Source organism: Crocodylus siamensis, chromosome 12, assembly GCF_052110815.1.
Source record: "Crocodylus siamensis isolate JL-2025a chromosome 12, ASM5211081v1, whole genome shotgun sequence".
In the NCBI taxonomy this organism is placed as follows: domain Eukaryota; kingdom Metazoa; phylum Chordata; order Crocodylia; family Crocodylidae; genus Crocodylus; species Crocodylus siamensis.
Genome location: NC_143406.1, coordinates 2,857,119 through 2,875,059, shown reverse-complemented (window position 1 = coordinate 2,875,059; position 17,941 = coordinate 2,857,119). Strand labels below are relative to the sequence as shown.

At 58.6% G+C, this 17,941-nt stretch overlaps 1 protein-coding gene across 1 annotated transcript in view; it reads right to left on the bottom strand.

Moving 5' to 3' along the window:
• ARHGEF10L (Rho guanine nucleotide exchange factor 10 like) overlaps positions 1–17,941 on the bottom strand; it is a 120,372-nt gene that overhangs the window by 24,222 nt on the left and 78,209 nt on the right. Inside the window, exons 23-26 of the mRNA XM_090024664.1 lie at positions 13,681–13,767; positions 12,854–13,080; positions 12,076–12,230; positions 2,039–2,184 (exon numbers count right to left, since the gene is read on the bottom strand). Of these exons, the coding sequence (XP_089880790.1) occupies positions 2,039–2,184; positions 12,076–12,230; positions 12,854–13,080; positions 13,681–13,767 (615 nt within the window). The remainder of the gene's footprint in view (positions 1–2,038; positions 2,185–12,075; positions 12,231–12,853; positions 13,081–13,680; positions 13,768–17,941) is intronic.

Sequence of the window (17,941 nt, the reverse complement as noted above, 5' to 3'; positions counted from 1 at the left end):
AGCTGCAGCCTCCCAGCTCTTCCGGCGCGGGGATCTAGGTCAGCCGGCTCCCCTGCAGAGAGCGCCTGACCCCTCCCGGCGTGGGAGGCGGAGGCCGCCAAAACCACCTTGCTGGCACGGTCGTCCCCCAGCCGCGTACCCCATTTTGCACATCCTGCTGCACCTGCAGCTCCCATCACCCAGGAGCCCCAAGCACCAGATGGCCGAATCCCATCGCTGAGAGCACCAGCGCCAAGACCAAGACAAAGCCTCCAGGGTGGTCCTAAATGCCCCTCACATGTGGGGCAGGTAGGATCTCAGTGTCTGCATCCCCTGCACAAACAGGGAGCATTGGCCCACGTTCCCTTGTCAGGACTGCATGCATGGGAGCATGGTGGAAGGGAAGGAGAAAAGGGCTGCCCCCCAGACCGAAGGGTGCTGGGTTCATCCATGCAGCCCTGGAGCTGTGCCATGCTCCGCTCACCCAGGGGGCAAGTCTGCTCCGGTGCATCGGAGCTGTGCCATGCCCCCCTCACCCAGGGGACAAGTCTGCTCCGGTGCATTGGCCCCCCTCACCCAAGTCTGCTCCGGTGCATCGGAGCTGTGCCATGTGCCCCTCACCCCGTCAGCTACCCTGCTTTCCTGGCAGTGCCCCTGCTTCTTCCCAAACCCTCTGAGGACCTGGACCATCTTCCAGGGGACCTGCATCTTTTTCATTAATTGCTCGAGAGTCAGGAGCAGTAACAGCATATAAAGGCCTCTGCTAAAAGTATCTGCTTCTCTTTCTCTCCAACCCCCTCTAGTCCCAAGACGAGGGTGAGCTCCGAGTCCCACCCCGCCGCCGAGCCTGGGGCAAAAAGAAAGAGAAAGAGGGCTGGTGCTGGAAGACAACCCACAAGCACCCATGTAGCCAGGGTGCCAGCGTGGCTCGGGCTCTGCCAGGACAAACCTCAAGCCCACCTTGACCCTGGGGATCCGACACCAAGCCCGGCACGCAGAAGGGGCCGGCCTGCTTGCCCTGTTCCCCCAGCAAACGCAGCTCGCTGGGACCGAGCGGGGAAGCCGAGTTAACGAACAGCCTCAGAGCGAGCGCGGCCCCCTCCCCACCTGCGCCTGCAGCCGAGAGCCGTTCCCCATCGAAGAGCAGCCCACCAGGCGCGCGGGGAGGCCGGGCGGCAGGCGCGCGGCTCCACGCGAGCAGCAGAATGAGATCCGGGGTGGAGGCCGGCAGGAGCCGGGAGCGCGCTCAACCGAGAAAAGCCCCGCGGCGTTAAAGGCCTGGCAGGCGCCACTCCTGCCATTAGGTGCCGAGGGGGGAGCGGGCCCGCTGAGGCAGCCGCAGGGATGTCCGGCCGACATCACTGCGGCAATGGCACCATGCACGGTGGGGCTGCGCCTGTCCCGGATGCTCACCTTTCCCCCGGCGGTCGCGCCGGAGCCGGAGCGAGCGAGATTGCAGGGTCCGGCCCTGTGCCGTGCGCTAGCCCCCAGACTCAGCCCTGCAGCTCTGCAGCAGTGTCTGAGACAGGGCCGGCCGGGGGACGCAGAGGATCAAGCTGCTCCTCAGATAAAGGTTTTCACTCACCTGCGAGTCGTTTCCTGACACTCGCCTAGTCCCCCGCCTCTCAACATCCCTCTGGGCTCACAGCCCCCGCTAAGGGACCAGTATCTCTATAGCCATCCCTGCCAGCGCCGGCGGGGATGGCTGTTCGCCCCCCTTGCAGAGGCTCCTTAGGAAGCCGGACCTGGATGCCTCTGGCTCTCATCCTGACACCCCGTCGCGCCCCGGATGCAGCGCTGCTCCAGCTCCCGGCAGCGCTCTGCACACAGCCGCTGCCCGAGGGATGCCGGGAGCTGCGCGAGCTCCCCAGGAGAAGGGGAAGGAAGCAAGGCTTGCCATCCCAGTGTAGTGGCATCAGAGCAGGACTGGAGAGGGGCAAAACCTCCTCTGCAAGGTCTTCCCCACACCCAGCTGCTCCCCAGGGGCTCCTGGCTATCCCTATTCTGGAGCAGCACTGGGCATTGCTCGGGGCACCGAACAGGCAGCGAGCGGCAGTACCTGCGCCTTCAGGCTGGCAGCATCCAGCACGGTGACTTGGTTGGCACAGCTGGCCCACAGGGTGTCGTCCAGGGTCAGGAGGACCCTCACCGGCCCGGTCCCCACCTGCAGACAGGTGGGCTTCGCCTCCAGATCCCACAGCCCCCCTGCGGGAAGAGAGAGGAGAAGAGTCAGATGTGGATCCAAATAGACCAGAGGAGGGGGGAAAAAGCACCTGGACATAACCCGCTCTGAACCGGCCACCCAGACCTTTGCTCCTGGGATTTGGTACCCCAAAACTCCCTGTGCGAAAGAAGTGCAGGGCACCGGAGCTGGCCAGAGCCCTGGCTGACGGAGTCACGATCCCCTGGACCCATCGCTCCCCTCCCTCGCCACCCCAGAGCATCCGCAGCTGCTGCTTACATGGCAAAGTCGCAGCAGGAAGGGACTCGGCATAGTAAGGGCTCGTTTCAATTAGGCTGAACAGCTGTGGGCGAGCAGAAATCCAGGGAGCACTGGCACAGGCCGTGGTTTGGGACGCTCGGACATCCCATCACCCCTCAGGGGAGCTCCCGCCAGAGGCTGCGAAGCCGGGCTGATGTCAGGGTGGACAGGCTGGGATTAGCCTGCTGGCAGCTGGCTCGGGAGACCTGGCTTCTCCTTCCCCCGCGAACCGACGCTTCAAAACACCCTCACTGCTGCAGCCAGACAAAGACACGCATCTCCCTTCCCTGCAGCGAGGCGCATGCTGTGGCCCCAATACGACGCATGGGCTATTTCTAAATAGGTGGCCAGGTGCAGGCAGTCTGGGATCGCCCTTGAACGGAGGCCAGCAAGGCGGCACCTTCTGCTTCCAATCCTGCAGCGCCCGCGCCGGAGCACCCTTGCAGCCGGGGCAGCCTCAGACACACAACGAACCCATTTGCTCTCCTCTCCCCTGGCATCCCACGGGCACAGGGATGGCTCAAGGGGGGATGCTGCACCAGGCAACAGGCTCCAGCAGCCTCTCAGCCTCCTCGGCAGAGCACATAGGAGCGGGTTGGCATGTGCCGGGCTGTTAATTTCATGAGGCTCCATAAACCTGGTCTCCTCCCAGCCCGGCACACCGACGGGCACTGCTCATTATGCAAACCGAGCCAAAGAGAGAGAGGGACGTGGGGGTGTGGAGGCAACGGACAGGGCTGGAGGCAAGGGAGGAGGTCACAGAAGCTAGGGCTAGGGGGCCGGGAAAGGGAATGGGTCTTTAAATCAGCACGGATGGCACGCGTTAACATGCACACGCAAATGCATGCCCTCCCAGTTACAGACACCATGGCAGTAGTGCATTCACACACACACACCCACATCCACCCCCTCCCAATTGAAGGCACCACAGCAGTGGTGTGCAAATGTGCACGCATACATGCAACCCCCAACACCCATCCCCTCCCAGTTAAAGACATGATGGCAGTAGTGTGCATGTGCACACCCCCCCCCCATATTGACCCACCCATCCTTTTCCAGTTAAAGACACCTTGGCAGGGGTGTGCACAGACACACACAGCTACTCAGTTAACCATAGCAATGGTACACCCCCACCCCCAAATTAAAGACAACATAGTAGCAGTGTGCACACACGCACTCACATACACACAGACCTACCCACCCCCTCCCAGTTAAAGGCAACATGGCAGGGCTGTGCACACACACATATGCCAACCCAGTTAAAGATACCATGGCAATAGTACACACGCACCCCCACCCCCTCCCAGTGAAAGACAACTTGGTAGGCATGTGCAGTTGTGCACAGACACACACACACCTACCCAGTTAAAAACACCATGGCAGTGGTGTACACACACACGCGCGCGCACACACACACCCCCTCCCAGTTAAAAGCTACCGTAGCAATGGTGTGCACTCCTGCACACACATGTCCTTCCAGCGGCAATGGCATTGCCACAGCTCCCAATTCGGGCGCTTTGAAACGCGATTAAGCCGACAGAACTTGGCACAAAGCTTTCGCGAGCTGCGCGGGGCCCTCCCGAGCCCTTCACCATCACACAGGCCCGGGCTTTTGTTAAGAGAAACGAAACCGCCTCGGCTCTTTCATCAGGGCGTCACACTGCGCCAATTCTCCCCACCAAACGCGCGGCGGGAACGACCTCTCCCGCCCCGAGGATTTTCTGATCTGTGGCCTCTGCTGCAAGTCGACCTTCTCCGTGCCCGCGTGATGCGGACCATGAAAAGATCCCTTTTTTGCTTCCCCGACCTGCATTATCGGCTGCTGCACAAACGAGCTAGCAACGAGGCGGGCGGCACTGGGAAGCGGGTACTTCCAGGAAGCTCGCATGAAAGCGACTCCGGGCGGAGGATGCAACTGGAGGCCGAAGGAGGAGAAAATACGTACGCGTCTGTTCCAAGGCCAAGCGGCGCGCTGGGCTGCGCGTGGCGTCCCAGACCTCAGCCCGGTGCCAGGCTGGGAGGCCGACCCCTGAACGCTTCGTGCCACGAGCTGACCAGCCTCCGAGAGGGTCACCCCCATCCTGGAGAGCCGAGAGAGAGGTAAACCCCCAAAGCCCTGACCTCTTGGAAAGGCAGGTCAGGCCCAGCTGTAGCATGGAAGAAATACCAGTCTGCTCCAGGAGGAAGGGCTCCCATTTCAGGGTTGCTTCAACACAAGCCTACCTGTTGTGCAGACAGGGGGCTGGGGTCCTCTAGGAACTATAAGCCCTCTTCAACAGCTAGCAAGTCATGTCTTGGGACAACCCACGATGAAGCAGGGAAAGGAGCAAAGGGTAATAGCCAGGGTGCCAAGGAAGGACACGGAGCAGGGCCTGCTGCTCCCCGGAGACATCCAGAGGATGTTGTCCAGTGAAATCCTGCACCGACAAAGGAAAAAGACGACGACCCTACAGGCACTGGGGTTTTCTCTGGCCAGCATCTCCTTCCTGGTCAGATAAACCAAACAGCTTGGCCAAGGCAAGGAGGAGGTTGACCAGAAGGCCCTGGGATTTCCAAGGGCTATGGACATGGCATGCATAAATGCAATGGCAAAAGGGAAAAAGTGCAACTGGTCCTCAAGAAGGTAGCACCATCCCAGCACCAAACCCTAATTCCACCATTGCAGTGGATCTACCCCCAATCCTCAAAACCTGGCCACGGCTGAGGTACAGGCAGGACGTTCTCAAACCAAGCGCCTCTGCAACTTGCGCCGGGTCATTTCTTCTGCCGATGCCTCCCATTTCTCGCCCTGCACAGAATTTGCTGCTCTCCAACCTGTCCTTACAAGTTCACGCAGCGATTGCTGCAAATAGCGCTCCCCCCGTAGCTCCACCACAAGCAGCTTCTTGCATTAGATGCTTTCAAAATTCACACCGTGCTGAGCAGACACAGATCCTACGGCAGGGTTCGACTCCGACTCCCCGAACGGATGAGCATAGCTCCTCGAATCAGGTTGCTGGTGCAGGTCTTCCCGAGTGTGAAGCTAATAGGCGCTTGCTGCAACTATTCACATATTTTATAGCCCAAAAGAAATGCCTCTGAGCTGCCAAATAGTCTCTGCAAAGCTCAGAGCAGAGAATTTCCCCCCAGTCATTTCGGCAGTGAAGGAAATGCTTTCCTGCTACCGAAGTGACACCACGGAGCCGATTAATTGCTGGCTGAACTGGAGTGCTTCTCTCAGGAAGACAGGCCACTGGGATTTCAAGCTTGCCAGTGATGAATGCACCACCACCATCTAACTGTTGCAATAGCTAATTACCTTCACTTAAAAATGTGCCTTTTGTTCCCAATATGAATTTTTTTTAACTTTGGCTTCCAGACGCTGGGTCTTATGCCTGCATCTGCTACATTAAAGGGCCCTCTAACATCAGAGATCTTTTCCTCAGCACCTATAAATTGCAATCAAGTCACCTCTTCACCTTGCCTTTGGTAAGCTAATGATCCTAATCTATTGAAGTCCCTCACTGTAAGGCCTGCTCCCCACACCTCCGATGGTATTGGAAGCCCTCTGAACTCTTCTGCAAGAAAAAATGAGCTGGTTTGGGAAACTTTCCTTCTAATTAAAACGTACAGCGGCCTCATTACCTTTAACCCCCTTTGCCTGTGCGCGTTTTCAAGAGCACTTATGGAAATGGGTGTCCTCCTGCCTTCCTTACCAGCCCTCATCAAGGGGCACGTGCCAACACGCCCTGCCAGAAGCTCTCGCTCTCTCCTGTATGCAGAGGAACGGGCCAAGGGATATCGCGAGCAATGCAGGAGGTCGCTTCAGCAATTTCCATGGGTTCGAAAGACAGAGCTGACGTGTCTGGACATCGCTGTGACTGCGCCAGTGAAGCTGCCCTGGTCTCCACCAGATGGAGAGCTGGCCAGCCCCCGCGTAGGGCACTCTTAGGAGGAGCCTACAACCAGCCCTTCTGGCACGGATCAGCTGGCGAGGACAAAAACAGACGCTTGCTAATTCCTGCCCTTCTGGTCTAGGAGGCGGCAGGAACAGAAAGAAACTTCACTTCCTACGGGAGCTGCGATTGCCAGCGGGCCTCGCAACTCCTCCTCCCCAGAAGCGAAGGTAAGGCGAGCCGGCACGATGGCTGTCACGCCAGGCGATGCCAGGGCGGCTTCGTGGAGTGGCAATGCAGTGCCCCGAGTTTCTTACGCAGCCCGTCGCGAGGGGATCGCGGGGCACGCCTGCTGGGAGTGCAAAGGCGGCAGCCCCCCCAGAGGTCAGGGGGCAGGCCCTTTCAACACAGGCACGAATCTTGTGCCCCCCTAACCCTCTGACCGACTTCTCTTGCATAGCGCTTTCCAAATCACCCCGGCACGCCTAGATTCACACGCTTTAGATTCACAAAGGCAGCGTCCCTCCAGCACAGCCGGAAAGGTGATGCCCGTCCACCCTGCCGCACTCCTCCATGGGTCCTCGATCCCCACCGGAGCGCCTGGTGCCACGGGGCAAGACTTCAGCCATCCTGGGCAGCCCGAGCCCACTGCTAGACCCACTGCGGAGCCGATGCCCTCTTTCCAGCAGAAGCAGGGAAGGAGCCTGTGAGCCCCTACTGATGCCCCATGCCCAAGTACAGCCAGCAGGACTCGTAGGAGGGCACTGAAACCTGGAAAGGCTGGACTGCTGCTTACCCAGCAAGAGGGTGGGCCTGAGCGCCTAACCGGGATGCTGCTCAACCCCACAAAGCGGCTTCTCCAGTAGGGCCCGACTCAGGGCAGCGACTTCCCTTCACAAAGCTTCATACCAGCCGAGGATGGTGGTGCATTCTCCCTCCGGGCTTCTGTGTGCATCCCCTGCTTTTGCACTGAATGCCACCCGAACCAGCGATGGAGGAGGTTGCTGCCCACGGCTGGGAACGGTGAGCAGCTCCGACGCGCTGGCAGCCACTGCGGGTGCCAGAGCTGCTCTCGCTCTTAGGGGCAGGGGCTCACCGTGCTCACCAAGGCCGGTGCAAGCCAAGAGCCTGTGATTCAAGGCTCTTTCCCACCCTCTAGTGATGGAAGGGAGGTAGTTCCTCACCCAGGCAAAACAGGTCCTTCCTGGACCAGGATGGGAGTCACCTGGGGAAGAGGGCTTGGGAAGACGGCAGGATTTCTGTGCCCTGAGCGATGCAGCAACCCCACTTCCCCTCTTCCCTCCTCTCAAAGCAACACCGATGGCATGGAAAAGCCAGACAGAGGATGGAAAGGAGTCCTCCCCTCGTTGCCTGCAGGGCCCCTACAATTGCTGAACCTGGAGGAGACCAAGCAGTGGGAGGGACTGGCTGATGCACGGCCCACCTCGAGACACCCTGTGCAGAGCAGATGAGGGGGCTGTCCCAGCAATGGCAATGTCTAGCACCCAGACACAAGGATGCACGGAGATCAGCTCCACATGCCTGGAGCAAGGTGTAGCCTGGCTGGTCCCTGTGCCAAGCACTCATGTTCGAGTACGAACTGACAGCTGACTGGACCAAAAAAAGCCAAAAGGTCCACCGGAGCCTAGTGCCCCATGAGGCTGGCGCAGCTGAGGTTCATCACCTTCTCCAACCAGCCTGGACTCTGCAAGCTGAATGCCAGGTACCGACCGGGGATGGCCTTGGCAAAGCTGGACCTCGTGCCTCTGGGACCCCAGAGCCACTGCTGCCAGCACCTGGAGGGTCCACACCAACTTCTTGGGGGTCTTTGATATTTGTGACATAGATAGTGAGTGGCTCCATGGAGAGTCCCAGATGCAGCCAGGACATGGGCACAAGCCACAGCACAGCTGCCATGACCTCGTGCAAGGCTGTGGCAATGCCAAGGTCACAGGTCCTCTCGCACTGCCAAGCTGCAGTTGCCTATGGAGAAACTTGCCCGGTGGCTCAGCCAGTCCCTAGGCTACCTAATGCCCGCCCCCAGCCCCCCAATACCACAGCGATGCATCCAGCACCAAATGCCACAGTCTCTAAAGCAGCAACTCCATGAGCTGGCAGCAGTAGCAAACTCTGATCCCCAAAACAAGCAGCCCTCTAAGAGACAGCAATCCTTTCCAGGTTTGTTGCTCCCCTGCAACCCTGCTCCATTCCTACACCAACATCCCCTCGGTCTCTACAGGGGTCAGGGCGGATGAAGGATTGTTTGTGGGATGGAGCCAGGAGCGGGCGCTTGCCGTAGACATCCCATGCAGCGGACAGAGCCTGCCTGGATATGCCCTGCTGACGCCCGGCTCACCCGGTGGGGACGCAGTAGTGACCGAGTGGATCCGACACGAACAGCGTGGCATGAATAAGTGATGAGCCTGTTAACCAGGAGGCCCTTGCTCTCCTCTTGCGACCTCTCATCGCTTGCTGGGGAAGGTGGGCTGAGCGCTGCGGGGAAACGCAGGAGGCAATCGGCGGGGAAGAAGGTGGCACCCTCATGGAGAAGAGGTCCAGATGCCCAGGCAGTGGGATCACCCATCATTTGACTCATCCATCCACGCTGGGCATGGCAGAGAGCCCCCTCAGGCTTCCCTGCACACAGGGGATCCTTCCCTTATGTCAGGAAGAAACACCCTTCTCCATGGGGCAAACCAAAATGGGCCCCTTGGATGCACCTCCCTGTACCCCTTGCACAGCACCAGTGTTTCCAGGACTCGTGGCCTCTTCATGCCAACGAGCAGAACGCGCTGCTCGGCGGCACCCCAGGCTGGGCCACAGACAGACCGAGGGCCTTGGGATGCAGCGCTGGCATCCATACGAGCCCCTTCGGCGGCACCGGAGCAACCTCTGCCTCCGGAAGGAGGCCCGTGTGACATGAAGCTTTGCAGGTCCGTGGCAACAGCTGGCTCCGCGGGGCCAGGGCACCATCGCCGACTCTCCCACGTCGCCAGCTGAAACGCAGAAGCCGAAACAACGACGTCTCGTGCCCAAGCATCAAGCAGCATCACTTCGGGCTTCTAGCATAGCCGAGAGGGCTCCGAACGACGGGCCAACGTAGGTTAGAGGGGATCTCTGAAGAGTGAGCAGCAGCATGCTGCTGTCTGGGTGGCTTATCCCAAAAAGGGTGAGAGGTCAGCGGTCTTGCACTTCTTCCACGCAGATCCCTGGGAGATGCAGCTGCCGCCCCCGGGCAGCGCTGGCCCCGTGTCGCTGCTTTGCGGGATGAAGCACCGTACTCCCAAGACCTCGCCTGGCTTCACCAAAACATTCACGTGCACGTGAAGCCAGCAACAAAAAAATGAATCTAACCAAGACACAGGCAGGAGCTTGCGTATGTTACCCCCGAAAGGCCTTTGGAGAGGTGGGGGGGAATCTGCTTCATTTATGAAGTCAAAGAGGTGAGCCCTCAGCCCACCAGCATGGGGATGTCCAGGCACGTCCCAAGAAAGGGACAGGCTTTCCTAATTCGTTGGACTTTGCAATGCAGAAATTGTAGACCGCCCACAAAGCTCCCTCGCCAAACCAGCAACAGGCGCAGCCGAAGGGGCGCCGGAGCGATGCTTTAACTGCAAGCTAGATGGGACCAGCCCGTGTGTGGGACCCAGGATGAACCATACAGGTTACATGCAGCGCTTGCCTGTAGGTGAAGGAGCATCTAGCTTGGCAGGCCAAAGCAACTGGAAACAGGAGCCAAAAATAGGCAGCTGAGAGGAGAAACCCATCCTTGTCCCCCTATCTGTTTCCCCTCCCTTCAGCAATTACGGGCAACACGTTGTCAACAGGAGGGAAGGGACCTGGCATGTAATGGCAGGGTTGAAATCCATGCGCCTCCCGAGGAGCCGGCTCCTGGAGAAAAGCAAAGTCCAACAGCAGGGGAGAGACAGGGAGTAAATTGAGATGTCACGAGGCAAAGGAGAGGAGCGATAAGTAGAGACGGAGCCGCCGGCGTGCTGCGCGCAGCGCCTACCCTTTCATCTGCTAGGGAGAGCACCCTGCGGACGTACGCGTGCGTTCACACTCACCCGTGGGCACCCGCCGGCCCGGGTGACGGCTTCGCCGCCTCTGCCCCTCTAATTAAAACCCACAAATGCCGTGTCAGGAGCTTATTAAAACCCTCGATGCACTGCTAGGCTGAGTCGAAGCGGCACACGAAGACCCGGTGGTAACTCCGGGTCGGCGGTGAAGAGGCAGCGAATCTGGCTCCTTTGTGCATGGCTGGCTGGCAGAGCCGTGCGGACACCTCCAAGAGATGGCTCAGACTATTTGCTACCCACGGCCCAGCACACGCAAGACCCGATCCCCCTTCCCGAATCACACCGAGAGGGAAATTCTCACCCGGGCAGCAGGACTCGCTCAGCATCCTCCTCTAAGGCCTGAGCCACACAGGATAAGAGCCCAGGACAAATGCCCATTGGACGGCCCTAGTCTCTTAGCTCACTGTGCAGCGTTCAAGCCCTTGACATAGGAGGCTGCCAGGTTCGATCCCTGGCAGTCACTGAGCCCCTGTTTTGAAGGCTTGCCTATTGCCTAGACCTGCCAAGCAGCAAGTTTCACCCAGAAATTGCCCTGGTACCAGGCTCAGTGCATTTACCTGCGCCTGGCCCAGGATCTGGCACGTCTTGGTCATTGCAGCTGTTTCTCCCATTTCTGGGACAAAAGCAAATGGGATTCAGACAGCTGCCCGAGGGCCATGGCACCTTTTGCATGTTTTGACAGCCCTTGAAGAGTGCACCAGGCCAACATCATCTCACGGGCTTGAATGGCTCCTAACGAAGGGCCGTTGCTCTACAACGTACAGAGGGAAAGCGTAAGAGCCATCCAGTTGGGTTCCTTAGTAGACAACTGGTGTCTTCTCTGCCAGACCATCAATAGGAAATTATCTTTCCTTCTCAAATAGGATTTCATTTTTGCAGCTGCTATGAAGTCTAAAGTCAAGCCAATTCTCAAGGGCTAATTAGTGTCTTTTTTTTTTTTTTTTGGTAACAGCTAGAAATAAAAGTTATTTAAAAATGAAAGAACCCACATGGTAATAAAGTTGGATGAACCTTCCCCAAGGCAGGTGTGGGGCACGTTTGGACTTACCTGCCCCTGAGTCGAATCGGTGATGGGTTGGTCTGTTTGTGATGGCCACCCTGGAGGCCTCCCTAGGATGCCCATATCCCCCTGTGGGACTGCACATGGATGCCACACAATCACTGTGGTCAACCCAATGGCAATTGCAATCTGAAAAACAACAGCCTGCAAATCCCGCCTGCACCTTTGGGATATTATGCTAACTGCTACGGCACCTGGGATAATTACTATCCCCGCAGCAGCAGCATCTGAGGTCCTCACAACCCAAATATCTCTTTTGGCAAAGCACCCCTGTATGTCAGGGCAATGCTCTTTCCCCCGTTCTGGAGATGAAGCGCAGGGAGACTAAGGAAGGTGCCCAAGGAAGATGCCTAAAGTCACACACAGACTAATCACATTGTGGGCAATGTGGCAAAGAGCTACAAAAGGCCACACCACAGGTACAGCAAGAGTTAGAGGGACGTACTGGCCCTGTGCCCCACACTGCTGGGACAAGGGAGGTGAGACATCAACCTGCAAGTCCCCACCTCATCCTAGATCCGCGGAGAAGAGACCACAGACAGACCCGGTGAGTCCCAAATGCAGTAACAGCCCCCCCCCACGCACCGCTCCCGCTCTCACCGCTGTTCCTGGCATAGGCAGCTACAATCCCATTCTGCAGGCCAGCAAACAGGTAGTCGGGGCTGTGCTTCAGGCAGAGGACGGGCTGCCGCCCCGGGCTTTTGCAGGTCAGCAAGCACTGAGTCCCCGTATCCACGCTTCCATACACCATGATGCTGAGGTCAAGGAGGAGAGGAGAGCAGAGGTAAGCACAGCGGTGACACGCAGCTGGAAGCATGCATACACATGGAGGCCAGGCTTTCTGGCCGCTGAGAGCTCAGCCCCGTTGCATCCACCGTGCAGCAGCTCGGAGGTGGAATCAGGGATCCGGCTGCAGAAAGCAGGCTCCCCACAGACCACCAGGCCGGACTCCTCATATTTGTCCCATCCACCAGCTCTGCGAGGTGCATAATGTGGGAGAGCAGAAGCCACTGCGCAGCTCCTCCATGCAATATGGCTTGGATTTAGCCTAGAGCAGGCATCCCTCTGGGGTAGAGGCTGGGGAGGCGGCGGGGAAGGGACTCACCTGGCTGACCTGGAGAAGAGGCAGCTCTGGCATGGTAACATGGTCCTCCCAGCACCACCCCTCCACACCCCCTCCCGGTAAGTCGCCTGTGTCCTGCTGGCCAAGGCTCACAAAACCCAGCTCCTAAAGGAGACTCTTGGGGTCTGAGACCCTTCAGCCTAGAGGGGAAGCAGCTGGATTTTGGGGGCCAACCAGCACCAGCTCCAGGGAGACACCTGCCTCTCCAGCAGAGGACAAAGCCAAGACGGGCAGTGCCGCCACCCCGCAGCTCACCTGCCATCCTGAAGCCCCAGGCAGATGGTGGGGTGCAGAGTGGAGGCCTGCTCAGCAGTCGCTTGTGAGTCCTCAGTTTTCTCCTGCTCCTCCCCGCTCTTTTCCGGGATGTACTCTATGCAGAGCACCTGGGAGGCCACGGGGAAGGACTTCACCGTGCGTGGCACCGATCGGTTGAGGGAGAAGATCTCCACCTGGCCTCCTGCTCCTTCTTGGCCTCCCCCAACCTGCAGAGACATGGGACACTTTTACATGTCAACCCTCACCAGCTGGACCATGCCCCATGTACCCCATGCCTCCATCTCCAGTGCAGACAAGGTGCCTGGGTTTCCCCACCGACGTTGTCACAGGGTAGAGGCAGACGTGACCTCCACGCCGGGCAGAGCCACCTCCTGGGTGGAGATGGAGACATGCGAGCTACTTGGGCCATCGCATGGACAGTCCTCCCTTCCTCAGAAATGTCCTCCACTGCCCCAGAAATGCCTGGGGTCATGCAGGCTGGAAGTAATGCTGGGGTGGCGCGGCCAAGCCCTGGGGGTGATGCAGAAATGCCTGGGGGTGATGCAGCCAGGCTGCCTGCTTTATGCTACCTGGGGGCCAGACGGGATGCTTGAAATCTGCAAGCTGCACCTCTCTCCAAGCAGTGGAAGTGCCTTTTTCCCCATGCCCCAGAAGAGCTGGGCAGCGCCCAGGGGTTCATTAGCTGCTCTTAGAGATGCTGAAACACAGTCCAGCTTCAGCGTCTTATTTCCGTGCAAGGCACCAAAAAGCCACAGTATCCTGGGAGATGTGCTGGAGGCAGGTGGACCAGCTCAGCCCATACTCACCCAGAGGTAGCCCTGCGGGAGGGAGGTGCTGACAGCAGAGAAGCCCAGCAGCGAGGACTGGACGGGATTGTGCACCACGGCTCCAAGCTAGGAGAGAGACAGAGGGGTGCTCTCAGAGCTGGGCTGGGAAGAGCATTGTGAACACACAAAGATCCCTGACGGCGGAGGAGACTCTCCACCTGCTTCCTTGCTGGCCGAACCATTCGAGTGGGGTTGCTGTGGGCGCTATCTAAGCCCACAGACAGCAAAAGGAGCCTGTCTTCTACATGCTGCAATCCACCAGCTGCTCCCATTTCCCCCAGACCTCCCAGCAGTCCCCTCTCTGGCCCGCAAAGTCTCAATTGCCACTGAAACGGTTACCTGCCTGCTCCCATCACAGGGATTTGGGGAGAGCCCAAAGACAGCTCCGTGTATGGGTGCTTAATGCTCTCAGTGCAATCCAAGGCTTTTTGGGGAGAGTGAAGTAGGGGAAAGAGCTGCACCGTGGCGCACATCACAAAGCCAGGCTTGGACCTCAGTTGTATTTTGCAATTTGGTGCCATCTTCTGTTGAGACGAGCTATGCCCACCAGCTGCCCTGCGAGGTAGGCTGGTATCTTTAGCAACAGATGGAGGAAAAGAGGCAGGCCAGTGAAGGGTTTAGGGTCTACACAGCAACCAACTGCACTCACCAGCTTACGCTATTGGGAAAATCTTCCCCAAAGCGATGTGCTTACCGCAAGCAGGTGGCAGTCCTGGCCCAGAAGCCCTGCCATGGGGGGCAGGTGAACCTCCTCCTTTAGTAAAGCTGCAGCTGAGGGAAGGAGCTTTTCAGAGCCCCAGAGAGACACCTTGCAGATGGATTACACTCGAAAGCAATTGCTTCATAGGAAAGTCAGACTGGACGGGACCTCGAGAGGTCATCTAGTCCAGCCACTGGATCAAGGCAGGATCCTCCCTCACTAAACCAGCCCGGACAAGCGTCTCTCCCACCTGCTTTGGAAAGTTTTTAAGTACGGAGATTCCCCATCTTCTCTAGGCAGCCTGCTCGAGGTGCTGGACCGCTCTTTGTTTCTTACAAACCCGACAGTAGGAGTTGCACCCCACCCTGGCTCCCAGCTCTAACCACTGGGCTGCCTTCCCGTCTGCAAAACTGAGTCCGGCTCCTGAAATAGGTGATGAGGCAGTGGCTGTTGATAGTGGCAGCTGTTGGAGCTAATTTGCTTGATTTAATCAAGACAAACGTGGATTTTTCCTGGCTCCCTTACACTGCAGATTCAGGGATCTGAATACACCTACGGGAGGGCGAACCTCTTCTCCCTCTTAACCTCAGTGAGAGGGGCTTGGAGGGGGGCGGAAGGGGCAGTCAGGACCTAGCCCGCTGGCCCTCTCCTGTAGTCAGGCGCTCTCCGTACCTCGGACTACAGCAACATCAGCTCAAGATGCGACACGGGGATCGGGGAGGCAGACGGAGCTGTTTCGACCTGTCTGATCATAGTCATAGTGATCATAAAACGTCCTGTAATTTGGGCAAATTTAGAGAAGCCAGGACGTACCCAGCTAATCTACCCCGGGCTGATGCAGGTGTCTTCGATGGGAATGGGTGCAGAGGGTCCCACAAGCAGCAAAGCCCCCCGGGGACAGGGGCTGGCCGTGCCACGTGGCAGGGCACTGGGTGATGTTGGCTGGGGAGGGATGTGGGCCCTCGTCTCCAGCCAGCCCTTAAGGGCAGGGAGCAGAGGAAGCACTGCCTGCCCACCCCGCAGGGGTGAATCTCTACCCCTCCGGCAGGAAAAGGGCTTTTTTCTTTTTCATTTGCAGAAATGCAGCGGTGACCCTCCTACAACCCTACCCCCTCTCTCAAGCCCCCCATCTCCAGCACAGCCCTTCCCAAAAGCACTGGAGACAGCCGTCGACCTCCCCGTGAACACGTTTGGGCAGTCACCGCACTACGACCCAGCCACCACTCCCCTCCCACGGCTTCGGGCTTCGGTCGGAAAAGGGGTCGCCCCCAAAACCAAGCTGAGGAAGATGGGGACATCTCGCCTAAGTGACAGAGAGCAGGGGACAGCCCGGAAACCCATCCACTCGGCACGTCCCCCTAGGCCTGCTCAGACGCCCAAGCCAGCAATGCGCCTCCGAGGCTGCCCCCCAAGAGCGCAGGGCCACGGGCAGCGGTCCCTCTTCTCCCGTCACCACAGCCCACCCCGGCGGCAGTCAGACCCGCTCCGCTGCGGCGTGCGAGTTAACAACCACCCTGTGCAGTCACTCGCGGGGGCTCTTTACAGCCTTGTTTCTGTTTTAATTTACTGGCATTATTTATTCATTCGACGGCTCTGGGGCTCAGCCCATCTGTTTGGGATTCACGCGCTAAGTCTCTCCCATTTGGAGCGGGGAGCCGCCGTATCGAGCGGTGAATCCAGCGCCCGGGACAGGGGTAGGAGGCCGTGCAGGGCGGAGATCCTCAGCCAGGGTGTCCCTGCCTTGCCCGTCCCGCACCCCCGTGGCCCAGCCCCTTTGCCAGGAGGCAAGCACTACAATGGTCGTTGAAATGGGGTGCAGCTCAGTTCCCAAAGGTGCCTCGAGTCTATTGAGCGGTGCCCCGAGTCCCAAAAGACTGAGAGCCACTGGTGTAGAGATACCAAGGGAGCGTATAGTGGGGGAAAGGGCAAAACAGATGGTAAAAGATGGAGAATTCAAAGCTTTCACATACAGTCATTTTCCCTGGGGATGTATGGATGCCCTGGCACTGGGAACGGTACCGCCAACTACGGGCTGGTAAGAGCAAAACTCCCTACACTCCCGGGTGGAAAAACCTGCTCTCACGGAGGCCACGTGCAAGGACAGGCTGGAAGAGAGGGGCCTGGAGGGCCTGGCCTGAGTCTGGCGAGGATCGGGAAAGTTTACGGCTTTGAAAGGAAGAGCCTGGAGACTCTTGCCCCCGGGGCCCTGGGCAGGCATTTGAAGGCGAAGGACGCCGCAAACGCCCCACTGACACTGCGGGGACAGGCGGGCGGCGGAGGGGAGAACTTTCCCCCATCAAAGGAACTTTGTAGATTAACAATAATATGCGAACAAAGGCGTTTGACTCTTCCAGCTGGTGCCCTTATTAGCATTGTAGAAAAACAACCGCGCGGCATCAAAGAGCAGCATCTATGGTGGAGCTGAGGAGAAAGCAAAAGCGCCAGCGAAAAAGGAAAAGAAGAAACCCAGCCCTGGTCTCCCCAGAGAGCCACTCACTGCCATTTGGTCTAATTAGACAAAACGGCAACGAGGGCAACAGAAGGAACCTGCTCCTTCTTCGCCGGCAGGAGGGGGCAGGGAGCCGAGCGCGGCGCAGCCGGCAGCCCGGTTGCATCACATCTGCTACCGTCAGTAATTGGATGAAACCCTGGCACTGAAAAGCCCCAATTCATCCCGCTGATGGTGAGCTGACTGCATTACAGCCGTAACGAAAGGCAACGGGGAGGTCTGGTAGGAAGGCAGCGAGCCGGGGGCGCGTGGGGACATCTCCCCTAGGAGCCACGACCTGGCGCTGCGCTGGCCGAGGGGTCGGGACATATTCAGGACTCCTCCTGGGTTGAGCTCTGTGCAGGGGTGAGATGCACCCACTTCAGGGAGTTAACTGGTTCATCAGCTCAAGCTGCTTTGAAGCCCTGGGACACAAGCGCACGCTTAGCCCCGCACCGCAGACAGGGTGCCTCGCACTGAGGCTCCAGGCTGCTCATGCCAAGGCACCGAGGGCCGGCATTGCCCTGGATGCCTCGGCACACCCCAGGCAAGAGCCTCTGCTATGTCCTTCTTTGCAAATGGGGACCTGCAAGGCCTGCAGCATCCAGGAGGAGCACAAGAGGCAGCAGAGGAGGACCGGGACCCTGCCTGGGATCCAGCACGGGGGCTATTCTGGAGCAGTTCAACTCCAGGAGCATGGGTCACATGCAACATCAGCTTGACAACTACCCGCCGGGTGACACCGCGGCTCTCGGGAAAGCTTTGCTGCCCGTTATCTTCACCCCTGCGGCCATGCCTAGCACCCCAGCCAAGCTCAGGGCCCCGCTGTGCTCGGTGCTGTACAGCCCTCGCAGCAAAGGGATCACAGCCCAACCAAGCAAGAGGTGGAGCAGAGGGATATGCAATGAGGTTATTTCCATTTGGGGGAAGTGATCAGAGGGACGCAGCGAGGTGCCCAGGGTCATTCTAGCATGCAGAGGTTATGTGCTATTTGAGCAAGCAGCCCAAACGAGCGGGCCGAACTACCCAAGTTCGTGTGACAAGTTTCTCAG